This window comes from Anabas testudineus, chromosome 3 (assembly GCF_900324465.2).
Source record: "Anabas testudineus chromosome 3, fAnaTes1.2, whole genome shotgun sequence".
NCBI lineage: Eukaryota > Metazoa > Chordata > Actinopteri > Anabantiformes > Anabantidae > Anabas > Anabas testudineus.
In genome coordinates, this window is record NC_046612.1 from 2,221,852 (window position 1) to 2,244,600 (window position 22,749).

General features: G+C 40.0%; 4 protein-coding genes across 5 annotated transcripts; all 4 read right to left on the minus strand.

The window, feature by feature from the left end:
- Window positions 1–1,295: 1,295 nt before the first annotated feature.
- Window positions 1,296–5,397, minus strand: ndufs3 (NADH:ubiquinone oxidoreductase core subunit S3). Its single transcript, XM_026378924.1, has 7 exons — window positions 5,318–5,397; window positions 4,648–4,713; window positions 4,355–4,452; window positions 3,477–3,626; window positions 2,549–2,674; window positions 2,147–2,266; window positions 1,296–1,584 (listed from the first exon to the last, which is right to left on the minus strand). Exons 1-7 carry the CDS (start codon window positions 5,370–5,372, stop codon window positions 1,414–1,416), a joined length of 786 nt encoding a protein of 261 aa, XP_026234709.1. The 5' UTR covers window positions 5,373–5,397; the 3' UTR covers window positions 1,296–1,413.
- Window positions 5,398–5,826: 429 nt separating this feature from the next.
- Window positions 5,827–8,304, minus strand: ptpmt1 (protein tyrosine phosphatase mitochondrial 1). Its single transcript, XM_026377703.2, has 4 exons — window positions 8,044–8,304; window positions 7,742–7,822; window positions 7,348–7,539; window positions 5,827–6,431 (listed from the first exon to the last, which is right to left on the minus strand). The coding sequence occupies exons 1-4, from the start codon at window positions 8,188–8,190 to the stop codon at window positions 6,303–6,305; spliced, it is 549 nt and encodes a 182-aa protein (XP_026233488.1). The 5' UTR covers window positions 8,191–8,304; the 3' UTR covers window positions 5,827–6,302.
- An 886-nt stretch (window positions 8,305–9,190) lies between these two features.
- prc1b (protein regulator of cytokinesis 1b) lies at window positions 9,191–16,696 on the minus strand. Of its 2 annotated transcripts, XM_026379177.1 has the most exons (15): window positions 16,480–16,696; window positions 16,098–16,230; window positions 14,967–15,089; window positions 14,521–14,754; window positions 13,889–14,059; window positions 13,271–13,420; window positions 13,015–13,162; window positions 12,781–12,917; window positions 12,252–12,347; window positions 12,024–12,170; window positions 11,830–11,940; window positions 11,356–11,469; window positions 10,952–11,128; window positions 10,825–10,859; window positions 9,191–10,169 (listed from the first exon to the last, which is right to left on the minus strand). In XM_026379177.1, exons 1-15 carry the CDS (start codon window positions 16,488–16,490, stop codon window positions 10,121–10,123), a joined length of 1,836 nt encoding a protein of 611 aa, XP_026234962.1. In that variant the 5' UTR covers window positions 16,491–16,696; the 3' UTR covers window positions 9,191–10,120. The 2 variants fall into 2 exon arrangements, with proteins under 2 accessions (XP_026234962.1, XP_026234963.1); XM_026379178.1 differs by lacking the exon at window positions 10,825–10,859 and having other exon boundaries at window positions 16,480–16,694.
- A 303-nt stretch (window positions 16,697–16,999) lies between these two features.
- On the minus strand, window positions 17,000–22,583 carry vps33b (VPS33B late endosome and lysosome associated). Its single transcript, XM_026378254.1, has 23 exons — window positions 22,456–22,583; window positions 21,783–21,863; window positions 21,615–21,676; window positions 21,482–21,531; window positions 21,255–21,322; window positions 21,120–21,165; window positions 20,953–21,047; window positions 20,752–20,856; window positions 20,558–20,645; window positions 20,395–20,472; window positions 19,990–20,063; window positions 19,807–19,893; window positions 19,618–19,708; window positions 19,464–19,538; window positions 19,315–19,379; window positions 19,164–19,218; window positions 19,032–19,078; window positions 18,515–18,647; window positions 18,332–18,405; window positions 18,104–18,205; window positions 17,924–17,999; window positions 17,679–17,798; window positions 17,000–17,254 (listed from the first exon to the last, which is right to left on the minus strand). The coding sequence occupies exons 1-23, from the start codon at window positions 22,549–22,551 to the stop codon at window positions 17,175–17,177; spliced, it is 1,848 nt and encodes a 615-aa protein (XP_026234039.1). The 5' UTR covers window positions 22,552–22,583; the 3' UTR covers window positions 17,000–17,174.
- Between the last annotated feature and the right edge of the window lie 166 nt (window positions 22,584–22,749).

The following is a 22,749-nucleotide window of genomic DNA, read 5'->3' on the forward strand; positions in this document are numbered from 1 at the left end:
ACTTAGTATCAGAGCAGTTGGTACTCTGATAGTGTTCAGGATGCTAAGGTATTCTAGCTGAGTGCACAGTAGGAGATATCAAAATCTCACCTTCAATCTAAATCTTTGTGTTTCATGAAAAAATAACTTTCCAAATCGGTTTTTGGTGTTTCATTGTGAAACATTAATGAAATATCAAAACTTAAAAAGGTCAGAATAAATACCATCGAGACGAACCACAACATGTGAGCACACCTTTGACTTCACAGACACTGGTCAAGTGCTGTACAAGTCTTGGGCTTCATCCTCTCTCCAGATCTCTTTCTCCACACTGTTACTACACTTAACAATTTTCTTTTCTTTACAGCTGCAGTTGCTTCTAAGAAACTGATCCTGGCTGATGAAATGCTGTTCTTTCACATTAAGGAACTGTACTGAGTATTCTTCATCCACATAAAATGTATTTTGTCACAGCCTAACCTTTGACAGTCTCTCTGTTTCAGCCTTAGTGAGTGAGCAGTGCACAGGGGTGAACCTAAGATTTCCTCAGTTTTACTTTAACACACACCCGACTCAGTTCATTAAACCATGATCAGTCAGCAACAGTGACAACTGTTAAAAAATCGACTATAATTCTGCACAAAACTCAGTGTGTGAAGTGACATGAGCTTATGACACACTCGAACCACTCGTGTGATGCATGCATATAACTGAAAATACAGTGAATTTAAAAAAAGATACTTTCTCTCAGCTTCGCAGGCCCAGTCGACGCCTGTTAACTGTGTTTTTATTGAAAAGTGAATTATCTGTACAGTGATTGACAAGATGTTGGATGTTTCTGGTCTGTGCTTCTTTCTTTCTGATAATCCTGACGAAAGACTGATTGTTGATTGTGTGTATTATAAGCTGCGTCTTGAGGACATGGGTCAAAATGTGTTTTTTAACAAGATCTAATAAAGTGCTCCCTAGTTATTGGTTGTTTTGACAAAGTTGTACGTTGAGTTCCCCATTACAAACCCAACAATGATAAAAAACACAAAAACATTTTGACCCACGTCTTGATTTCAATAGTCTGGCTCATGTTGACTCTAAAATGTTTTGAGTATTTCTTACATGTAAAATGAATGCTTCAATTCAAACTGTTTGACAAAATAAACAACAACTGTATAAGCTGGACTCTTATTCTGCATAATGTGAGCTCAAACTGAAAAGTGAAAGCAGCAGCATCTTCCCTGATTCTTTAACTCTGTGCTGCAGCTCCATCTGCTGAACGACTCCATTAAATGAAGTTATTCTAAAAACCACTGCTTTCCAGAAATCTTTCAACGACAGTTTTATTACCATTTTTATTTACATAAATATTGAAGGTTTGACTCCCAGAATGACACAAACTGACAGAGCTTGGTGATGGTGTGGACACTACAAAGAGGGATGTCACTTCTTCTCAGGGGCCTTGTCTCCAGCCTCCAGTTTGGGAGCAGCGTCTTTAGGCTCTCGGTGGGCAGGGAACACCTCCCACGGTGTGTTTAGGTCAAACTTCCTGAACTCCTGCGACAGCTCCACTGGCTCAGCCACCACTCGCTTCACCTCATCATCATAACGCACCTGCAGGGGGAAAACTACTATTTTATCTTGAAGTAACTTTAGTGTTTATTGCCTCACTTCTCTGCACATAATGACTGCCATCTTTCAGTGAAGCGTGTAGTTTCAACTAACGGACAAAAACTGTCTTAGTGGAGAAAACCAACAGAAACCTTTCCTGTCAAGATATTGTAATCAAATGATGCATGTTTATTTTGCATCTTTTTAATGAAGTGTCCATCCACAGGAGTTTTAAGTTGTGTTGAAGTGAAGAATAAGTCCATGGGTTCAGTTTCACACAGTATTTACTAAATTATCAATTCAGAAAAAACAGACTATGACAGATTTTTAAAGCTTGTGGGAAACCTGGATTAATTATAATGAGCTTAAAACTAAAAAACACAAAGAAATAAATATCACAGGATCCAGCAGAGTTTGACAACTCAAAGTGTCTCAGCACAGTTTCCATCACGTCTGTCTCTGCGACATCCTGCCAATACTGCTGCATTTATCTTTTGGAAGAACAAAATGAATCACACAAAAGCTGGCAGCTGTACTGAGTGGACGCGATTTTGGCAGAACTCACCTCAACATATCCCGACAGAGGAAAGTCCTTCCTGAAGGGGTGACCCTCAAAACCATAGTCCGTCAGAATACGCCTCAGGTCTGGGTGGTTGGCGAAGAACACGCCAAACATGTCCCATATCTGCACAGACACACGCGTTCATGTCATTGTATGAAATCCCTGACATGGTGACGTGTTTGGTTTCCAGCTTCAAAACAATAGAATACATCCATCTGTTGTCTTTGCTCCTACACATACAATACTTAAAAAAACTCCCCAAGAACATATTGCCTCGCTTTTCTTGATTAGATTGATCTTTTTATTTGTAACATCTGTTTTGCTCTGTAGATCCATCAGATTTTCTGTCACTGACAGCGTCATCTGTCATAAATATTCACACTGGACCTGCAAGTTGTGACTCACCTCCCTTTCGTACCAGTTGGCAGCCTTGTGGACGGGGACCGCAGAGTCCACAGGTGTTAACTCGTCTGTGTACGTCTTGACGCGAATACGAGAGTTGTAGCGCAGTGACAGCAGGTTGTACACAATCTGTAAACACACACACACACACACACACACACACACACACACACACACACACAAAACCACTCTAGATATAGTATATACTACTAGATTTTTTGAAAACTTGTTCCATGGTGTTTACGTAGATTAGCGGTAATGTGGTGATGTAGCTTTTATCTGCTCTGCTACTCTGAGGTGGGAAGTAACTAAGTACATTTACTAAAATTCAGAGGGATATACTGTACTTTTACTCCACTACATTTATTTTAGATCTTTACTTTTAACCAGCCACGACCAGCTGTGCCATTCTTGTTCTCTACAGTAACACTTTGTTTTTTAATAATTACTAGAGATTTTATTAAAATTACATTTATATTAACAACAACATCAACTTCAATATTGTTTGAAATACACTGTTTATTAGTGGAACACTAGTACTTTTGTACTTTAAGTACATTTTATAGCATGTACTTTATACTTCAATGGAATCAATACTTCTACTTTACTTATACTTACTACTCATCTCTGCTGCTACAACACTAGACTGGTGTGTTGGTCATTATTCGACAGGGACTAACCTTCATCCAACCTGAAGTGAGCATGGTTATTTATTAAATTACATACATGCTGCTGACAACATGTGGAAACTGAAACAATTAGCATCTTAAATCATTAACCTTTTAGGTTCTGGTGTTTGAAGAGATGAATTTAGCAACTACTGTTCTCAGCTATAGCATTCACAATTCACTACTGACTGACAAAATAGGATTTCTCAGAAACAAAGATTAAATAATAATAATAATTAAATGTATCGTCTAAGGAGGGCTACCTCAAAGCGGTTCTGTCGTGTCGGGATGTCAACAGCCGTCTGGTCTATCATGTTCCTGAACTGGGCATTGGTGTGGTCCCTCAGGAAAGTCAGCACCGGGATTACTCCATCAGGATGGATCATCACTTCCAGCTCATTGTAACACGTTACCTACACACAGACACATGCACACAAACACTTTGAAGATCTTTCTGAAAACTGGATTTAATTCAGGTGAGTTCTGACACCTTCAAGACCAATTAACAATAATTAACAAAACATTTTTCAACTCTCACTCTCCGACACCTGAAACATTAGAAATAAAAACACATCCTTTTTCAAATTATTACTCACTGTCCTACATATTTAGGTAAGAACATGTGTTACTGTCCATATCAAATGTTTCTGTTAGTGTTTCTAGTTTCTGGACCCAAATCTCAGTTTAAATTATTCCCAATTTGAAAGGCTGTTTTGTTATTGCACTGAAGGAGATTAAAACACTTTTTAGATTTAGATTTACCAACTTGATTCAGATTCAATAATACAACCAAAAATAAAGATGTCATAACTCTTACTGATCCTAAGAACTGAATTTTAAAAGCTAAAACAGCTACATATAACAAAACTGGTTTATGACTACCTCACACAAACTCGTTTTGCTTTATGTATCTCAGCTACCTTCTCTACTTCACCTGCCACTAAGTGTAATCAGCTGACACCATTTTACAAGCTGCCCATGTGAATCCCATTTTCTCACAATTACTCATCAGTCCCGTTTATTTGAAAGAAGAAGATATTTAGCCGTCTTTACAAAATAGTGCTTCGGTGCATGTTGTCAAATTGTAGTATCATCTGAAGTCACCTTAAATTATTCAAATATTAGCAGCACATGAACTGACCTGGACCTGCTGGATATATTTGGGCATGATCTCAGCCACATACTCCCCAAACGCTGCCAGTTGGTTGTGAGTGACGGCATCCTTTGGCCTGATGGTGGCTGCATGAAAGACAGTGTTTTCTCAAAATATATTATGTTGTTAAAACAATATACAAATACTTATAAAGTTGTAAATTTTTTGCCAGTCTGTTTTTTCTATGTTCAGATGATTTGCGCTGTTTGCAGAAGTGAGGCAGTCTCTACACAACTACACATACTAGCAGTCTCCTGCAGCATCACTTCATGTGTACTCACCACTAGCCTCAGTAGTGGAACTCTGCAGCCTGGTCTGCTGCTGGAGGAGACACGAACTCCTTGCAACTGAGAGAAAAAGTTAAAATAAATATGAAATGAATTAATGACTCTGCAGAGCTGCAGAGGTGACTGGGTGATGCGAGTGACTTGCAAACATGTATTACTCTTAACGGGTAATATAACTAGTTCTGCACCGCATCACAAAAGCAAAATCATTGCGTATTATTGACTTAAAGCATTTATTTTATTTATCTTGGCGACCACACTTATCTACCTTTTAGAATAATTTGCACCTGTGATACTTTAACAAATGCACAAAGCTTTTCTAAATCTCCTGTTTACGTTAGTGAATTGGTCGCTTGTTCATTATGCAATAAAGATATGAATTAAATAAAACCAATGCTTGTCCTTCATCCTCCAACAACACTTATGCACGATTGTTAGTGTCCTAAATAAACTCAGATGTCTTAAAACTGAGCTCTGAACTCTTCCTCCTGCCTGTCATTCAGGCCAACGTTAGCATTAGCTAGCTCGAAGGTCAAACCTGAGACATTTGACGTTAAAAATTAAACGCTGTCGTTTCCAGCACCCTGTAAAAGAATCACGTCTAAAAATACATCAGTGCAGCGAACAGCCTGTGGAAACACAAATGAGTTTTTAGTCCACTTACTGTTAAAACCCCGTCCGAGACCTCCGCGGACGAACCGCACCAGCGACGCCGCCATGTTTGATCTGAGCCTTCGTTCTTCTTCGGGCAGAGAAAAGACTGTGAGCGGCGTGTCGCCCCCTTCCGGCCGGAGGAGCAGCCGTGTACTTCAAAGAACGAAGTACAAACTGCACATCACAGTTTTTAGATATATCTAGTTCAAAAACAGTGCACTCTACTAAACCTTCTGTCTTAATTCTGAGTTTTATACATGCATGTATTACTGAACAGGTCCGCCGAGCACTGGCTCATTCCTGTTCACAGAAAGGACACAAGACAATCAAAGACCGTCCAAGATGTGCAAAACTAAGAACAGACATCAGATCAACAAGATGAGATGCAAAATTACCAAAAGTAAAAAAAGGTAAAAGTCAACTGCTTTTTTTTAATCATCACAATGTGTTCGTGTATTTTAGAAGCTGTAGCACTATTATTCTATTGCTGCAATAAAAATCAAACAAGTGCACAACAAATCTATTAATAAGTGTTTTTAATATCAAAGTCATAAATAAATACGATTTGCAGTATTGTTTTTCTATGAACTTTGGAGTGTTCACATTTCTTTTAACAAATCTGAGCATCATAGATTTTAGATATTATATCAACAGATTTTACTTCATGGTATAAAAACTAGGTGGTTTTACTCATGTAGCATAAAGTGGTAGCTTTTATTTAATGACAACAGGATGGTGACAGCATTCATTGCAGAAATTGTCCTGTCTTCTTAAAGATTTGTCACAAATATCAAAAAGTTATTTTAATTTTACTTAAAAAAAACATGCAGTGTGTACAATTTGTGGCATTTATTTTCACTGTGTGTACATTATGATGTGGATATTTGATTCATAAGACAGCAGCGGCATTTCGTGTCTTTGTGGCTTCACAAGCCCAGTGCAGTCTTCCAGGTGCTGTACAGACAAAATGAGGTTTAAACCGCCGCCCTGCACTCTCAGCTGGACTGTCCACAAACCTCCTGGTAGTATTTCTTCAGCATCTCCAGTTGAGCTGATCGCACCAGGATGTGGGGTCGGACAGACGCCAGTTTCTGACAGGCTTCCTCAGGAGTCAAGCAGTGCAGCTGTCAGCATAAAAGCACAATGTTGAAACCAGTACATTCACTGTCTGAATGTAGAATCACGAATCATGACTTGAGCTACATAACAGCTACATCTCAAAATGTTATTTCAGTGGTTAAATCAATATCGAGTTAACATTATGAACCACAGAAAATACATCATACATTAAGTACGGAGATTTTTACTAATTAGAGGTACCTTGACTTGCTGGAAACATGAGTAATGACCTGTGTGAGTCCAGTTACCAAAAAAAGAAAAATAGGCTGTGCTGTCAAAGCTGTGCCACAAACTAAAAATATAAAGTCTTTTGTTTCCAGCACTTTCGATGTCTTCATGACATCACTAGGTAGATTCCCGAGAAAACACACTCACACCTTGTTTTAGGAACAAAACGATCACTTATCATGTTGATCTCCTGACAAGTCCATTTCCCGTGCATGGTGGCAATGTTACCACTATGCTATCCAGCCACTTAGTACTGCAGGGAGCAATATCAAAAACAGCCACAGTGTGCTGAGCTGCAGTTTTTTTATTTTTACAACTGTTATAGAAGTTACAACTTTTCCTGGCTGAGCAGAAAAAATGCTGACACCACGCCAGTGCAGAATGACTGCTTGTGGCGTGGATCATGGTACGACACAGCAAGTTGAACTGTTGCACACAACGAGGAATGTGGATATTGTCCCTTATGACTTCTTCACAGAGGAGGAACAATTAGAGCAACCAGCACTGTACAAGTGTCAGTCTTTTAGAAATGTGAAATCACCCCTTATGTAAAGATAGTATTTACTGCAGGAAACTGCTATTTACACTGCTATTCACATTGTTCACAGGTGATCAGCTGTTTAATACTGATGTAGGAATTTAAACAGCAGGTGCTGACATCACATTAAGACTTCTGCACTGTTCTGTACTGACCCGGATGAGGTATGCAGCAGCCAGTGTGGCGCTGCGAGAGCGTCCGGCTTTGCAGTGGACATACACGCTGGTTCCCTGCTCTCTGTGCTGCAGGGCAAACTGCACACCCCGGTGCAGGTTCTCCAGGCTCGGGACTCCTGTGAGGTCCACGGTGCTCAGCCTCAGCTGTTCCACCCCTGCAGCAGACCACTCCTGCATCCAGTGTCAAACACCCCAAACCATCATCAGTCATTTATTACAGAACATGAATGTAAAGGAGCAATATTCAGTTTCATGTTATATATGACAAATAAAACCAGGAAATCATCTAGATGAAACAACAGTTCATCTGAATAACACCAGCTGACATGGACATATTAGAAATAGGAAGAATAACATGTTTTAGTGAACTCACCTCAGCTGAGTTGCAGAAATATTTGGTCTCATACTTCTCATTCATGGTGATGACACCTCTGACATTTTCAATTTCAACCAGCTGCAAAACAAGAAATGACAAGCATCACTTGTAAAAGCAGGAGAACCCTGAAAAGAGCTGAATTCTGCAAAGCTCTTCCACTGTGGCCTCCATGAAACGATGTAGTGTAACTAATGCTGCTACACTATGCAGTAATAGATTACACTGTGATGTAAAGTTAGTTACTGTGGGTCTGTGTAAATCCTTACATGCCCCTCTGCAGGCCCTCTGCAGGTGCTCACCTGTTTGGTCATGGACCTGAACGGCAGAGCTCCGAGGATCACGGTGTCGTCCACCCGGTCAAACCACCGCCTCGACGACACCTTCTCCATCACAACATTGTAGGCTAACGTCGGGTAGAAGAGCAGCCTCGCTAACGCTCCGGACATGACTGAGCTATTTACTTAGAAACGACTCTAAAAACTCAACCGGTCATCACCGAGTATGTGAGTGTGTGTGTGACCTGTCAGCCGACCAGCGTGTGCCCCTCCATGGATGTTTTAGGTTCCTCCTCCGGTAGCATGTCCTCACACACAGACGCTACATCCGGCGAGTGGGAGACGTGTCTGCGGCCGCCATATTGCAGCGGGGTCCTGTCGAGTTCAGACAGCAGAGTGGTGCTTGTACAAGTACACAGACTCAGTACTGCTGCAGTGAGTGTAAACTGTTCCTGCTTGTAGAGCATTAAGCAGCGCTTTCTGTTCATTGCTCACCCATGGTTTACTGTCAGGATAGACCTTTACACAGTAAGAAGCTGATCAAACCTTCTAACTTTTCAATATCTCTGGAAGATTCAATGAATTCCTGCCACACGGTGCTTTTCTAGAGGTCATCTTCTCCTCAGGAGACATAGAGGCAGTACTCAGATGTTTTACTGGAGTAAAAAGTACCAACACAACAGTGTGGGAATACTCTGTTACACAGTAAGTCGTGCATTCAAAAATGTATTTGAGTACAAGTACAAAGGCGTGAGCAGCAAAAAGTACTTAAAGTACTAAAGATATCCATTTCAAAATATTTACCTGCATACAATAAAACATTTTATATTAATGTGTAAATATTAATATGTTTCTATATTAATTAATATATTCTTTATTAATTAATTAATTATTAATTCATCTGCTAATTAACTTGCAACTAAAGCTTTATATTTACTGTGTAATGGAATAAAAAACACATTATTGTCCCTGAAATGTAATGTAGTAAAAATATATAGTTGAATCAATTGAAAATACAGTACAATACAAAAGTACAAGAACCACAAAACTGTACTCACATACAGTACTCGAGTTAATCCACTTTGTTGTATCACTGCCAACAACTAAAACTACTAAAAAAAAAGTTTGGTTTAATAAGAAAACAGAGCAGATAAAACATTGAGAAGCCATGTTTTATTGTAACTCTTATCTACACTTCACCAACAGAAATCAGATTCATTCACAACAGACAATAATCATCATCATCATCTAAAGTTTGACTGACTCTGAACTGGTCTTAATGCTGAACAACAAGCTCGAGTATAAACTTTCAAAGACTGCATTATGTACAAATCCTAACATCACACTGTATTTACTATTGTTTTGTCATAGAATCATAAATTATAAGAACATGTGAATCTGGGCATTTTGTTTGGCAACACAAGCTTTTTCATGTCGTACTGCGTTTTTCAGGAGAAAAGTCATTTATTATAGTTTGACACTCTTTTCCAAATCAGCCATGATAGTGTATTAAATACATGTGATTTTACACCGTTGACACTTGAACAGTCTTCATATTCTGCTGAACACTGTCACCAAACAGTGGAGTTTCTATGACAAGAACAGCCAATACAGAAATATGTACACAAATACATAAGCATATAAAACAGATGTAGAAAGAACAGTGTTAGTATGTGTAAAGTTACACAGTGTTTTACAATATATATCCTATAAAAAGTGCAAAGAATTCATAATACATTTGGCCGGTAACCCCAGATTGCATAACTTCAGAAAGCTTACCTTTCTTTTGTGCAGTACAAACATGTAGACAACACTTCAGAAAGCCAAAGTAGTGTTCGTTTAACTTATGGTACAAGAACATTTTCCTCTTACAGTGACAGGTGGACGAAGATTCAGAAAATGACAACAGATTCCTTGTTCCCTGTTTATCACTGACGTAACACTTGATATATTTTACCTTCATTTACATATTAAAGCAGAGAGCGGTACAAAGTAGTGATCCATCTTGTGGGATGTGAGCATTTCATTGGAGGGACTGTGATATTACAGCCGATGGAGTCACCATGAGGGTGGCGAGGTCAAAGGTTGGTGGTGGTAGAGTTCAGGATGTTGTGCTGGATCTCGGCGTTGGAGGCCTTGGACAGGTCTCGCTGTGAAAACAGAAGAGCAGCCGTCAGGTTTGTAAAACCACAAAACAAGGAAGATGTTACACTTAACATTTTTAATCATTATGAAGTAACAGTGAAGTCTGTTAATGTGAATTAGTGGAAAAACAATCACCAGTCACCAATCGGATTCACTGCAGAAATCCACCTTTGTTATTATTGATGTGTATTTATTAGGTGCACTGAATGTAGAGCATCTTAACTATCTATTTCACTTCATTGCCTGTGGATAACACCACAGGCAGCTTAGGATGTGAAGCTGTGTTGACAATTTATTATCATATTATAGTTTTTTTTTTCCCTGGGAGACACTTCCACATATATTGGAGAAAAAAACACATTGGACTCAAGTACAGTTGTCATGCATTGTGTACAACATAAAGCAAATACTGTTAAATTCAGCTTCGTCTGAGCAATCACAGATAACACTTGGAAAACGTGAAGCCTGGTAAAGTGGCTGGATGACTGAAGCATATGGGTTCTAATAGAAAGTGAGCAACTTAAAACGCTCTGTCATAGCTGTGATTGTTGAAGCCAAAATGAGTTAAGCTGCTTGTTAAGAACCGTCTTTGATTAAAGGCATGCGATCACTCTTAAAGTCATTAGTAAGAATCGCGAGGTTTCAGAGCTCTGAACACACCTTGACTGAACAGATTCAGTGTTGACCAAGTCCCTCTAAAATATAAATTTACATCATTAGGATTCTGAACATCATCAGACCTACAAACATGTTACATCACAGAAATGAAGAAATAAGAGCAAATTACCACAAACTCTGAATATGTGCTGGCAACAGAGGCTATGCTGAAGTTACGCTGTGGGTTAGCGGGGGTCAGCAACGCACCGCTCGGAGGCGTCCCCTTCAGCTGGGCCACATTCTCCTTGTTACAGCTCTGTAGTCGTGGGTGGGGGGGTTTACCACCACATGGTGTCCGAGGTGGAATCTGGAGGATGCACAGAAGAATCAGAACAGCACCCCAAGACCCTTTACAGGATAAGTAGAACTAACGGATCAATGCAATGACAGAACATTGTGAATGTTAATTAACTGTCTTTTAACTAATTAACTGAGACCATGATGTCAGTTAATAATCAGACTATCATACTGTATGTAGAATACCTGGTGGGAGTGTGCACTTGCTTTTCTTTAATCTTCAAAATTTGAACTGACCTTGTTTGCTGAGAGAGGTGGACGTGGCACAGGTGAGCGACACACCGTTCCACCAAAGGCTGAACGCATGGTGCTGTTAGAAGTGGCACTGGAAATGCTGGACGTTGCATTGAACTGGTAAGAGAAAGACAAAGAGTAGTTAGCTGTGAGTTATGTAGTTGAGCCATGGAGAGAGTACTGTAGAGAGGGTCTGTAGTCTTTTGTTTGTATTACAGCTTTAAACAATGGCCCCAAGTCTGAAGCAAGTCTGTAGTACACAAATAAGCTGAAGATGTGAAGAGCAACAGTTCTGTTGTGCGTGCTAACCTGCTACAAAATGAAACATGGCTGTTGCACTGATACGAGAAAACTCAATTTGTTAAGGTTGTGTGATGATCGAGTCTGATACAGACCAAACACACCTAAACTACCTCACAGGTGGAACGAAACACTCCCAGTTTATACTATATGTACAACACAAACAGAGTTGACCACCTTTCTTGATTTATTTGGCGTAGTAGTGCCGAGGAATCTGCGTTTGGTTGGGGTTCGTACAGTTGTCCCATACAGCATATCCTCCTCGGTCTGCTTGCTCTTTTTCAGGTGCTGTTGAGAACACGTAAAGAGAAAAGTCAAGACATTTCTTACAAAACATACACACCAGGTCTTCAACAGCACGACTTGTTTACCCTCTCTAATTTCTCCTTTTCTTTTTCTGTGCGGTGCAGTTCCCACTGTTCCTCCACATACTGCAGAAACTTCTGGCCATTAACTTGAAACTCCCGACCCTGTTCACTTTCCCATGCATCAATCTGAGCTTTTAATTTCTTTTCAAGCTGGAAAAAAAGACACACAATGTTAATTTACTGTAAAATGCCTAAGAACTGTTTAGAGAATAGGTAGTCTCTATGTCTTACCTTGGGCAGACTTTTCTGCAGGTCTGACCTCTGTTTCTCCTCTTTAAGAAGATTCCCTCCTCTGTTAGTGAATCGTGCTGGATCTGAGGCTTTTTTCTGTGAATAGGTTAAAGTATATGCTTAATGTGACAGTGATTTCCCACATGTAGTAGGTGTGTAATAATATAGACAGGTTATTTAAAAAGATGTGCAGTGCAGCAGCATCTTAGGGCTTGTCTCAAAGAGACTTCAAACACTTTATCCTCTGATAGAAAAAATAAAAAGTTTTCATCATATTTCTCTCAAAAATGCTTTCTTTCAACAGGAACAAAGAACAATTCTAAAGATCCTTTATGTTGATCGTGGTTTTGATCAGCATTTTCAATTTCAAACATTTCATTGAACAAATTGGCAGTTGTTATCTGTGGAACCTAATAGGCTCTGGTTTGTTCCCACCACTACAGTTCAGTTTCAAGTGCAGAGCTGAACAGGAAGGTTTTATTTTTCGTCTGGTTTCCCTCTGGTTGCTGTTCTTACTGTATGTGCTCACCTCTAGCTCTTGGTAGAGTCTCCAGCTTTCTTCCCATTGGTGAACTCCATCAAAAAGCTCTTTGTGATCCTCATGATGCTGCTTTAAGCGCTGAATCTCTGCATCATGCAGACTCAACAGGTCTTCGGTAAAGTCCTCTAAAATAGTAAATCACAGCTTGAGTCTTATCACTTAAAGAAAAAAGCCGTGTTTATGTTTATGTCTGTCTATAGCAACTAAAACACATTAACTCACCGCTAAAATATGGAGCAAAAGCCTGCCGCTGGTCAGTGCTGAAGAAACACTTTTCCCAAAACACAGCGATCTCAGAACGGATTGCGTCTGTGACGTTTCGGATGTTTAGCAGTTTGAGCTCCTCTAAACGCTTAACTTCTGCTTGCAACTGGAAAAAATAATAAGTTTAAACTGAGCGGAAAGGCAGCAGCTCAAAACTGGCAGCTGTGCAGAAATCTGAATAACAGAGACAAAGTCAGTGCAACTCTATTCTCACCGCATCCAGATTCCTCTTCTTGGAAGTGACCATGTGCTCATTGAAAACTTCTCTCTCTTCCTGAGGAACCTGAAGTCTGTCCCACAGCTGCTGGATCTTCTCTCGGTGACTCTCACACAACGCCTCGTTCTCTGCCTTACGCTCCTCCAGCTGAAAAAATGGGCATCAGTTAGTGGATGATTCTGAGTGATGTCTTCAAAGAACGTGGTTACAGAGGTGGATTACTATGGTTACATTTAGACCAAATAAAAATGTGAAAGACTGAAACCAGTACATTTACATTTAGTCATTTGGCAGACGCTTTTATCCAAAGCGACTTACAAGGTACAAGGCAGAGTTAGCATAAGGAGGTCTTGCCTAAGGACCCCTTACTGGAGGAAGGCCACAGCTGGAATTCGAATCCCAGTTTCCCCACATGGAGGGATCTTATCACAGTGATCATACTGCTAAACTATCTAATACCTAAAAATATTTACCACGCTTGAATAGCATGAGTTTATGCATTTGCTATCATATGTTCCTCAGTTGTCCTTGTTAATAATAAAAATACAGTAACACCTGGGCCTTTTATAAACCTTTCCAGACCTGTAGATGGCCTCTGGAATAAAACCATCTCACCTGACAAAGAAGCAGTTTAAGTGACGTAATATTGTCTCTGGAAAGGCAAAAAGAGTCCTCGTCCTCACACACAACGTCCTTTTCGAAACTGGTCTCAGGGATGTGGTCCAGCTCTTCCATGTACAGGATGATCTGCTTTTTGATGTCTGTGAACTCAACGTACCGCTTCTCCTGAAGACATGAGAGCAGTAAACAATCTGTTAAAGCTAATTTTACACTGTGTTTGAGCCGTTAAAGAAACCTGAATTTCTAATGGTAAATGTGTTTTTATATTTTGTAAAAAAAATAAATAAATAAATAAATAAACAATCAACATCAACAATATTAACTTTAAACTACCAGTCTCCTCTTCTTCTATTGGAGCATTTGTTTTGGATTTAACTGATAAAAGGTTCATGCACAAAAAGAAAGTTTGTTATAATGATCTAATGAAGTGTATAATTTCTCTTTAAGTCATCACATGAAAATTCCCCCAAATCTGTTCTTTTTACAGTGAAACACAGATTATTAGATTAGATTAGATAAAAGATTATTATGTTGCACAAACATATTTTCACACACATTTTTCCAATACGGCCTTGTGCCCATCAACCACCACCTATAGCAGACACTGTAGGAAATGCATCGCTCACCTTCTCTTCCTTCTGGTTGGAGATGTGCTGCTGGAAGTTCTCCAGTTGTTCCAGTGAAGGAACTGAGTCTGGAGAGATGCCATATGGCATGGAGCACAGGATGTCGCACAGGTCCTGGTCCTGCTCCAGCAGAGCCTTCAGCTGCTGCATCCGCTTAGTCCTCTCCTTCATCAGAGCCTCCACCTGTGTGCGGATGTTCTTCTCTTGCTGGAGCATGCTGATACCATCCTCCTCCTGAACACACAGAAGATGAATTAAATTTACATTATGTTTCTCATGCTATTTTCTTAATCACAGAACTATCATTAAAAACTATAAACCAGCGGATGGCTGCAATGGAAGACCACAACAGACAGTACAGAAATATCTGCATTAATATACCACTGCTACTATAAATAAAGCTGAAACTGTTGCTAGTGCACAATTTAACACTAAAAAGTAATTACCTCAAACACGGGAAGCTGAAGTTCCAGGCAGAGCTTCTCCATTTCTGTCCTGCATGTCTGGATGCTGTTTACGAGTCTCTTTCTCAGAGATTCTTCTTCTTTGATCATCATCTCTAGTAGGTTCTGAAAGATTGATTAAATCAGCATATGGACATGAACAACACGTAGGTATTGAAATTGTATCTCTGCAATCCCATCACACACACAGTACAGATGATGAGTACAGAAACCTAAAAATGCTACTTTATTAATGCTTCCAAGTTTATTAATGCACATTGTGGCTGGAATCTGTACTAAAGGGTACTCATCTGTAGATGAAATTAAACATTAATCCTGGTACACACTTTTTGGCAGTTTCTCCTCTTCCACTACTTATATTGGAAGAGTTGTTATAAAACAGTAACTGTCATTTGTACAAGTGAAACAGGTTTTTGTTAATGTTCAACAATTAGGGAGAAACTCCACCTATTCTCACCACAAAAGGTTTTAGAAATGCATAGACAGTTTAGCCAACACTTAAAAGAATTTAGACAGAAGTAGTGTGTTGAAATGAATACATTTCAAAGTCTTTTGGAGAAAATATAACAGATCAGATCAGATAAATCGCTGCACCCTGAAACTAAAGTCTCTTCTGTCAAACCAGCTGCCTCACAGTACCGTGGCTTCACGACACTGGGGATTCGAATAGTTTCCAGTGGCCTAGTTTCACTCAAAATTATTGTTGTGTACTTGTACAAGCCCCCACCCACCATTTTTATCTTTGTCTCACTCAGATTCACACATGACTAACTTTGTGTAAAGTTTAAACCACTGCTGAAACCGGTTTCCAGTCCAGGTGATGACGCCACTCTTCTACAAATCCAGAAACACTGATCAAACTGAATAAACTGAATAAACTGAGGTTCTGAATCACAGGTTTTGCAAATCTGAAGTTGTGTTTTAAACTCTTCACGAGTCTAGCAGAGAAATTGTCTCTGTAGACATGTTCCGATGTGTGATCTGAGCATTTTACATTTCTACAAGTTAGACTGTGGTATAAAAAAACTTTAATGAACCGAACTTTGTTATTTACACCAATCTGCTTTCTCAGTCTGAAAGTGTATATTGACTAAAACATTACAATAATGTCACCTTGATGTGGTTCTTGACAACATTCGTTCTCTGCAGTCTCTGGTCTTCAGGGATCCCGATCTCCTCCCAGATGTCCTTCAGGTGGCACAGCGCTTTATTCAGGCACGACACAGCCTCAGCTGCGAGCACCTCGCTACAGACAGACAGACAGACAGTGGTGGGAGACGTGGTTGGTAATTGTTTTAGTAAATAGCGTCGCTTGTACCAATAACGAGCTAAATCGCAGCTTTAGCATTTGATGCTAAACTAAACCCAGAACTCAACGCTCTGATCGAGCTAACAGACGTTGGCGTTAGTTAAGCTAACAGCTAGCTAGCTAACCGTTTAGGTATTATCGTATGACGCTATTTTTACAAACTACGGACAAACGTTTTGACCTCACCTCTTCCTCATTGTTAAATCCCAGATTCCGTGGACAAACTGTCTAAAACGACCACAGCTTGTCAAAAACACAGAGAGCTGCGCAGCGCCCCGTCTCCGCCTGACCTCTCTCCACCGTTTGTCCCGCAGTTCAAAATACGCGTCCAGCAGCGTTCTGCGCTCCCATTGGCTCCCTCTCGGGGAGCGCGTAATGTGCCAAACCAACTTCAACCGCCGGTGGTTTCTGCGATTGATCAAGAGCGGGAACCGCCTACCGCCGGATAACTCGTAGGAATAATCAAACACACCAGTTTCGTAGAGGGCGTGGTGAAACAGCAGCAGGACTGAGACCTGCAACAATGATGAATGAAGAATTCACCCAGAGGAACCACTCAACAAAACAATTAAACGATTAGAAAAGTACTACTGCAAGGGCTGCAAGTACAAATATCAGCAGTAAAGTGCAGAAACCGAAGATAGTAATACTAGTACTAGTACTTAATCCCACCACTGTAAATCAGTATCAATATCAATACTGCATCAAATGTGTTAAAACATTTATTCACTTTATACAACTTTACAGTTTATTCGTCATCAGAAGAAAAGTGACCATGCAACGTAACGACGCCATTGCTGGAGGGAATGCATGAAGAGTCAGGAATGTGGCAGGTGTTTTGTCCATCACAAAGTGCCTACAGGCTGCGTCCTCACACTCACTCATACATGGTTGTCCAGCAAAGCCTCTATGAGTCTTGAACTGTTTGTAATTGCTGTTGTTACCACAATGAATTTAAAACCTGAAACAAGAAAACACAAACGCTAGGGTTCACTTTCCTGAGAAAAAATACCTGATGTTGAAAAAAACAAAAGGTATTTCATCATCATCATCATAACAGATACCACATGCAGATAAGAAAGCACAAAACTGGAATTGTGTTATTAAGCAGATGCTACTGGGTCATGTTTGTATGTTGGAGACATTCAGGAACAGCACAGAGAGTAGGTCACCCCTGATGTGAGAGCATTCTGAGCCAATAATTACTATTAACTATACCAGGGTTGCAATCTACATTGATCCTGGGACAGCTACTTCATTGTTTATCCTTATACCAAAACACACATCAACAAAAGCTTCTAAAATACAAAATCTGATGGATGAAGGTGACAGGGACACACACTTGAGAGAACCACAGGTCTTCTCCTGTAATGTCAAATATTCACCTCTCTCTCTGCCGAGGAAACGCAGGGCAGAAATCTCAGAGTAGGTGCAGCCACCGAGGAACATGACCAAGATGGTGCGCTGAGCGTCGTTCTTTGCAGCTAAATCAGCTCCGTTGCTGCCTGATAAAAACAGAGATATAAAAACCCTTAGTTCTTATTCATTGAAAAGGTTTGAGTCTCACTGAGCAACCTCCACTTGTTTATTTCACAGTCAGCATTATAATGATATGTCCTTCTGATCTAACCTGGACCAGCAAACTCATGTGCATTTAGCAGCCTGGTCACTTCTTCAAGCCCTGTCCAACCATCTCGCTCCAACACCTACACAGCACACGCCAGGAATCACAGAAAGAAGCATTAACAATCTCTTACTGAGAAACAAAACACGTCATGTAGAATAAAGGAATCCTGCTGGTTTCACTCACCTGTTCAATGAGTTTGCAGCTCAGAGGAACGTAGGCACCACTGAAGATGTACGCCATGTCTCGTGGGACGCGCAGGTCATACTCCTCATCTGACTTTGGCACCTTTACACAAAGCATGTACATGACACTTACACTGAGATAAAGGCAAAATACTATTGTGATTTTTTAACACGATTTATGAGATGGATGGATGAATGGACCAGAATGGTAAACAAGATGATAATTTACCAGGTTGAGCTTTCTGCTCAAAGCTCTGAAGTTGCTTTTCTTTGCCAGAGAAGAGAAGGCATCGGTCAGCTTTCCTGGAGGAAAATGCAATTTAAAACCAATAAAAAAGAGGATAAAGAGAGTTTAATCATTCAGCCATTTCTTATAAATGACGGAGAATAAGGAGTGAGAAGCGAGTTTTACCTGCAGTTTTGTCATTGACCAGTTTGCCCACTTTGCTCTCCATGGCAGTCAGGGTTTCCCCGGGCTGCTGCTCCACCAGCAGCCCCAACTGCCTCAGGTTGGCAAAGGTGAGTAGGTGATTGATACCATAGCTCTGATGGGGACAGGATTGACCAATTAAACCAGTAGTTCGTTAACTGGTTTTACCTCATTAAATTAGGTCAAATTTAAAGGTAGCATTTGTCAATTTAGTGATTATTTTCTTTGTTTAATTAAAACATTTAAAATCTAGCTTTGTTTGCTGTGTAGCTCCAACATTTACTTTCACTGCTGCCAAATAAGACTGAATTTATGAATTCAGAAGACATTAATAATAAAACTTAATATTAATGAATCTCCTTGAATCTAAACCTAACAGGACCTGAACATAATAGATTTCTGCAGAAACCTGATTTATGAGGCATGTGTTCACAAATTTCTCACTGCAGTTGAATATTTTCTATAAGCTAAACTTACTTAGACACTTGTTAAGCCTCACCTTTAGATACTGTGCTTTTAATGACCGGTAATCTTTTGGTAGGAGCCCTGCAGAAAAACACCATTACATACTTTATTACTGCACAATAATAATCAGATTCTGTATTTGAAATAATCTAAGAAGACAACTCACCATTTTCTGTGATTGAGAGAAGACACAGCAGCCTCAGACTTTCTATCATGGAGATCTTGAAAAATGAAAAAAAAAGTAAGTTTTCAGCATGTTAGTAGTATTTTTTTATTATTTGAACCATTTTCTAATTAGACCGACTGAGTTGAAGCACCTGTCTGTTGATGTGCTCCTCTATGAAAGAAATGCATTCACGGATTTCAAATCCCTCGAGCAAAGCTGGAATTAACACAAACAAAAATATCCTGTGAAGTTGAAACAGCATTAATTATCATTCAGCTAAACCTGAATCAATCATCTTACAGTGTTCTGTCTTCAGCAGCTCCTGGAAATCCTGCTTTGTTTTCTTCTTCATTATCGACTCACTAGCACCGATGTCTGCAAGTGAATCATCAGCACGCGTTGAAACACAACATTCACTCTGGTATGCAGTATACTGCTGACAGTATACACTCACGTAGGCTGAGCAGTCGATGCTCCTGTTTTAACCCTTTTAGTTCCTCTGACACAAACGTCTTCATCTGCTGTATGTCCATCCCTCGACGCTTCTGTGAAAGACCAAAACACAGGTTTAAGTCAGTCACTTTACAGTTGCCTTTAGTTTAGTAGTTATCGTGACTTGTAAATGTAGTAAACATTCACTCACATCATATGCTGTCTGGAGATTCCTGGCTTTCTGACTGAGGAAGCCAAACACGTTGGAGAAGTGCTCATTTCTGATTTCATTGAAGACCTTAAGTACGAGACGTGAGTTCAGAAGGACGTTTAACTGAAAATGGCGATGCTTAAAGATCTGCAGTAGATGGTTCACCTTGGCTGTCATACTTACCTTATCCTGGGAGTTCAGCATGACTTTAATGCTTTTGTCAGAGGAGGTAACATCAGGACCTAACTCCACACATCCTGCAGAAAAAAAGAAAATAGACAAAATGTATAGCAAACAGAGTCTGGCAGAGTATAGCCAACTGTAGAAGAGGATAGTGGAGCAGGGAGAGGGTGAGCTGGGAGGAGCAGGGTGGACTGATTTTTTGTCTCTTGCTAGCACTCGTTTAATTTGTAAATTGTAGCTTTAAGTAAAACTCCCAACACCTCACTACAGAAATACTCTTTAGTACTGCATTCTGAATTTTACCTGGGTTAAAACACTTTAAGTATCAAAAGTGAAACTGTGTTGTCAGATACAGATATTCATCCTGAAGGCAGTAAACTCTCCACCTGCTGCTTTGGTACCCACCACATTTGATTCTAAATATATCATCCACGAGTCCTTCATAGACAACTTGGGAACACAGAGGAGTGACATAGTCCACATCTGTAGAGACAGTGACAATGTTGAGGAGGACAGAAAGCACAACACAGCATGTTGTCCACTGAGGAAAGGATACATGGCTTTTTACCTCTGTCGATAAGAAAAACCTTTCCTATGTCAACCTTATCAGTTTTTTGTTCCCCTTCTTTTATCTGCCTCCACGACTCGTATACCATCTGATACAATACAGAAACAGAGAATCACTGGCAGTTCAATCTTCAATGTGCAAATCTGAAACAACATCAGCAGAAACATTATCTTAATGGACTGATTATACTGCACCTTGGAACATCGTCCAATCCCGTAGACCTTAGAAAATGGGCCATAAAGGGAGTGAAGCAGGTGCAGTGCGTTGCTTGCCGTCCTCACCCACCGCTGGTCACCTGCCTGTCAAAATCATTTGATTTATGGTTAAATAGAAGGTCAAATCCAAATCCAAATCAAGACTAACCAGGTTAGCTCTTTCTTAGACTCCGTATTTACCAGGAAGTTGTCTCTAAAGAATTCTGGCAGTTCCAGACTGATGATATCTTCATCGAGTGGAAGAAGATAGAAGGGCCATTCATCAGTGGTCACATCTGTGGGAAGAACTGGTTTAACACTTCAAAAACACCATTCAGTTCAGCTAAACAAAATGTGAAGATACTAACCACCAAAGATCCCCTGTTCCTCCAGCACTGCATCACATGCGTAGAACTGAATGGCACAAGATGGTCAGCAGATTAATATGATTGTCTCAAACTAATTAAAGCAGAGTTTGAACACAACAGCAGAGCAGGAAATACCTTCTGAGAGGTAAAGATTATTTTGTAACTTCTAGCTTTTCCTGCAGCCTTGTCTGCGTTGACAACATCTGGATAAAGAAGGAATACATAATGAAATACACATACAGTTTGAAGGTATGTTGGATTATTTCTGTGAGGAGATTGTATACATCCTCTACCTTTTATTCAGTTAAATTTAATTTTGTCAAAAGGGTTATTATTAATTGTATAAAGCTTCTTTTACTTACCACAGATCCACTTCACTGTTTGGATTCTTGGCCGGATCAGAAAACAGAGCCTACAAGAGACAAGGCCACACTGTCAAGTAGTCCCATCAGGTATGTGTGAAATGTACAGAGTGTGAACAGTGCAGGGCCTCACTGATCTGAGTTGCTGATAACAGGTTTGTATTCCACTTTGTAGAGTTTGTCGACTTCATGTTGCTACAAAAAGAAAAAGAGACAGAATGTTTAAGAAAGAGACTTCTCCAGAGCTTCTCAATATTAAAAGTCAAGCAAATCAAATCAAAGGAGTATTTGAAGAGTTCACCCTTAGTGTTGACACATTAGCGATCCGATCCAACGGGCTCATCAAGTCTGCCTCAATAAAGAGGTCCTTCTTCCCTGGCAGCTGTGTGACAACGAGAGAAAGATGAAGATTGAAGGCAAAAATCTCAACTGTAAACACACAATATATTTTCTACGGATGACGACAGACTGAATTCTGTGTGTTAACATGAAATATTTAACAACCACGCTGTAAAGATAAAAAAAATACATCAATGTGTGTAGGAACACCTTCTCAGTGATTTCGATCTTCTCCACCTGGCTTTAACATCCAGTCCCAGGTTGTTGTGATGAATTTGAAAACATTTAAGTTAAAGAGTTGAAGTTTATCGTACATAAGTACTATGTATTTACATTTGAAGATATGGTAAGCTGATGACATGAGATTAGAATGGAGTATGTACTCCAATAAGGTAATGAGGTGTATGAAGTAAGTCGTGCAAAACAAAAATTATAAGTTATTATGTTTGTTGTGTCCCCTAGAAATGACATAGGCTCCTATTGTTGAGCTGTCGCCATCTGTTGTCACTCATTCAACACTCATCAACTAATTGAATTAATAATACTGACAGGTATTTTCTAGGTGGTATGTCAACAGTAGGAGGCAGGCGGAAGTCAGCCGAGCCAAACAAAGCAGCGACATATCGTGACTTTACCTGTTCCAGCAGGTAGATGAGCTGGTCTTTGGCCAGCCTCTTGAGCATAGAGAAGTCAGGGAGCTCCGGGGAGTCTTTCCTGGCACTGTGAGCCATACTGGGCTGAACCGGGAGACAGAACAGCAGCACTCCAGAAACTGAAAATACAATGACAGAAAGGCTGCAACACGAAGAAGCGCACAGAGGAGACGACAATCTGTGCTGTGTGGATCTACTGGCTACGTTAGCTTGTTGGCTAAAAACACATCCTGCACATCACACGGATTTTCGAGACTAGCGGTTGGGTCGAAATGC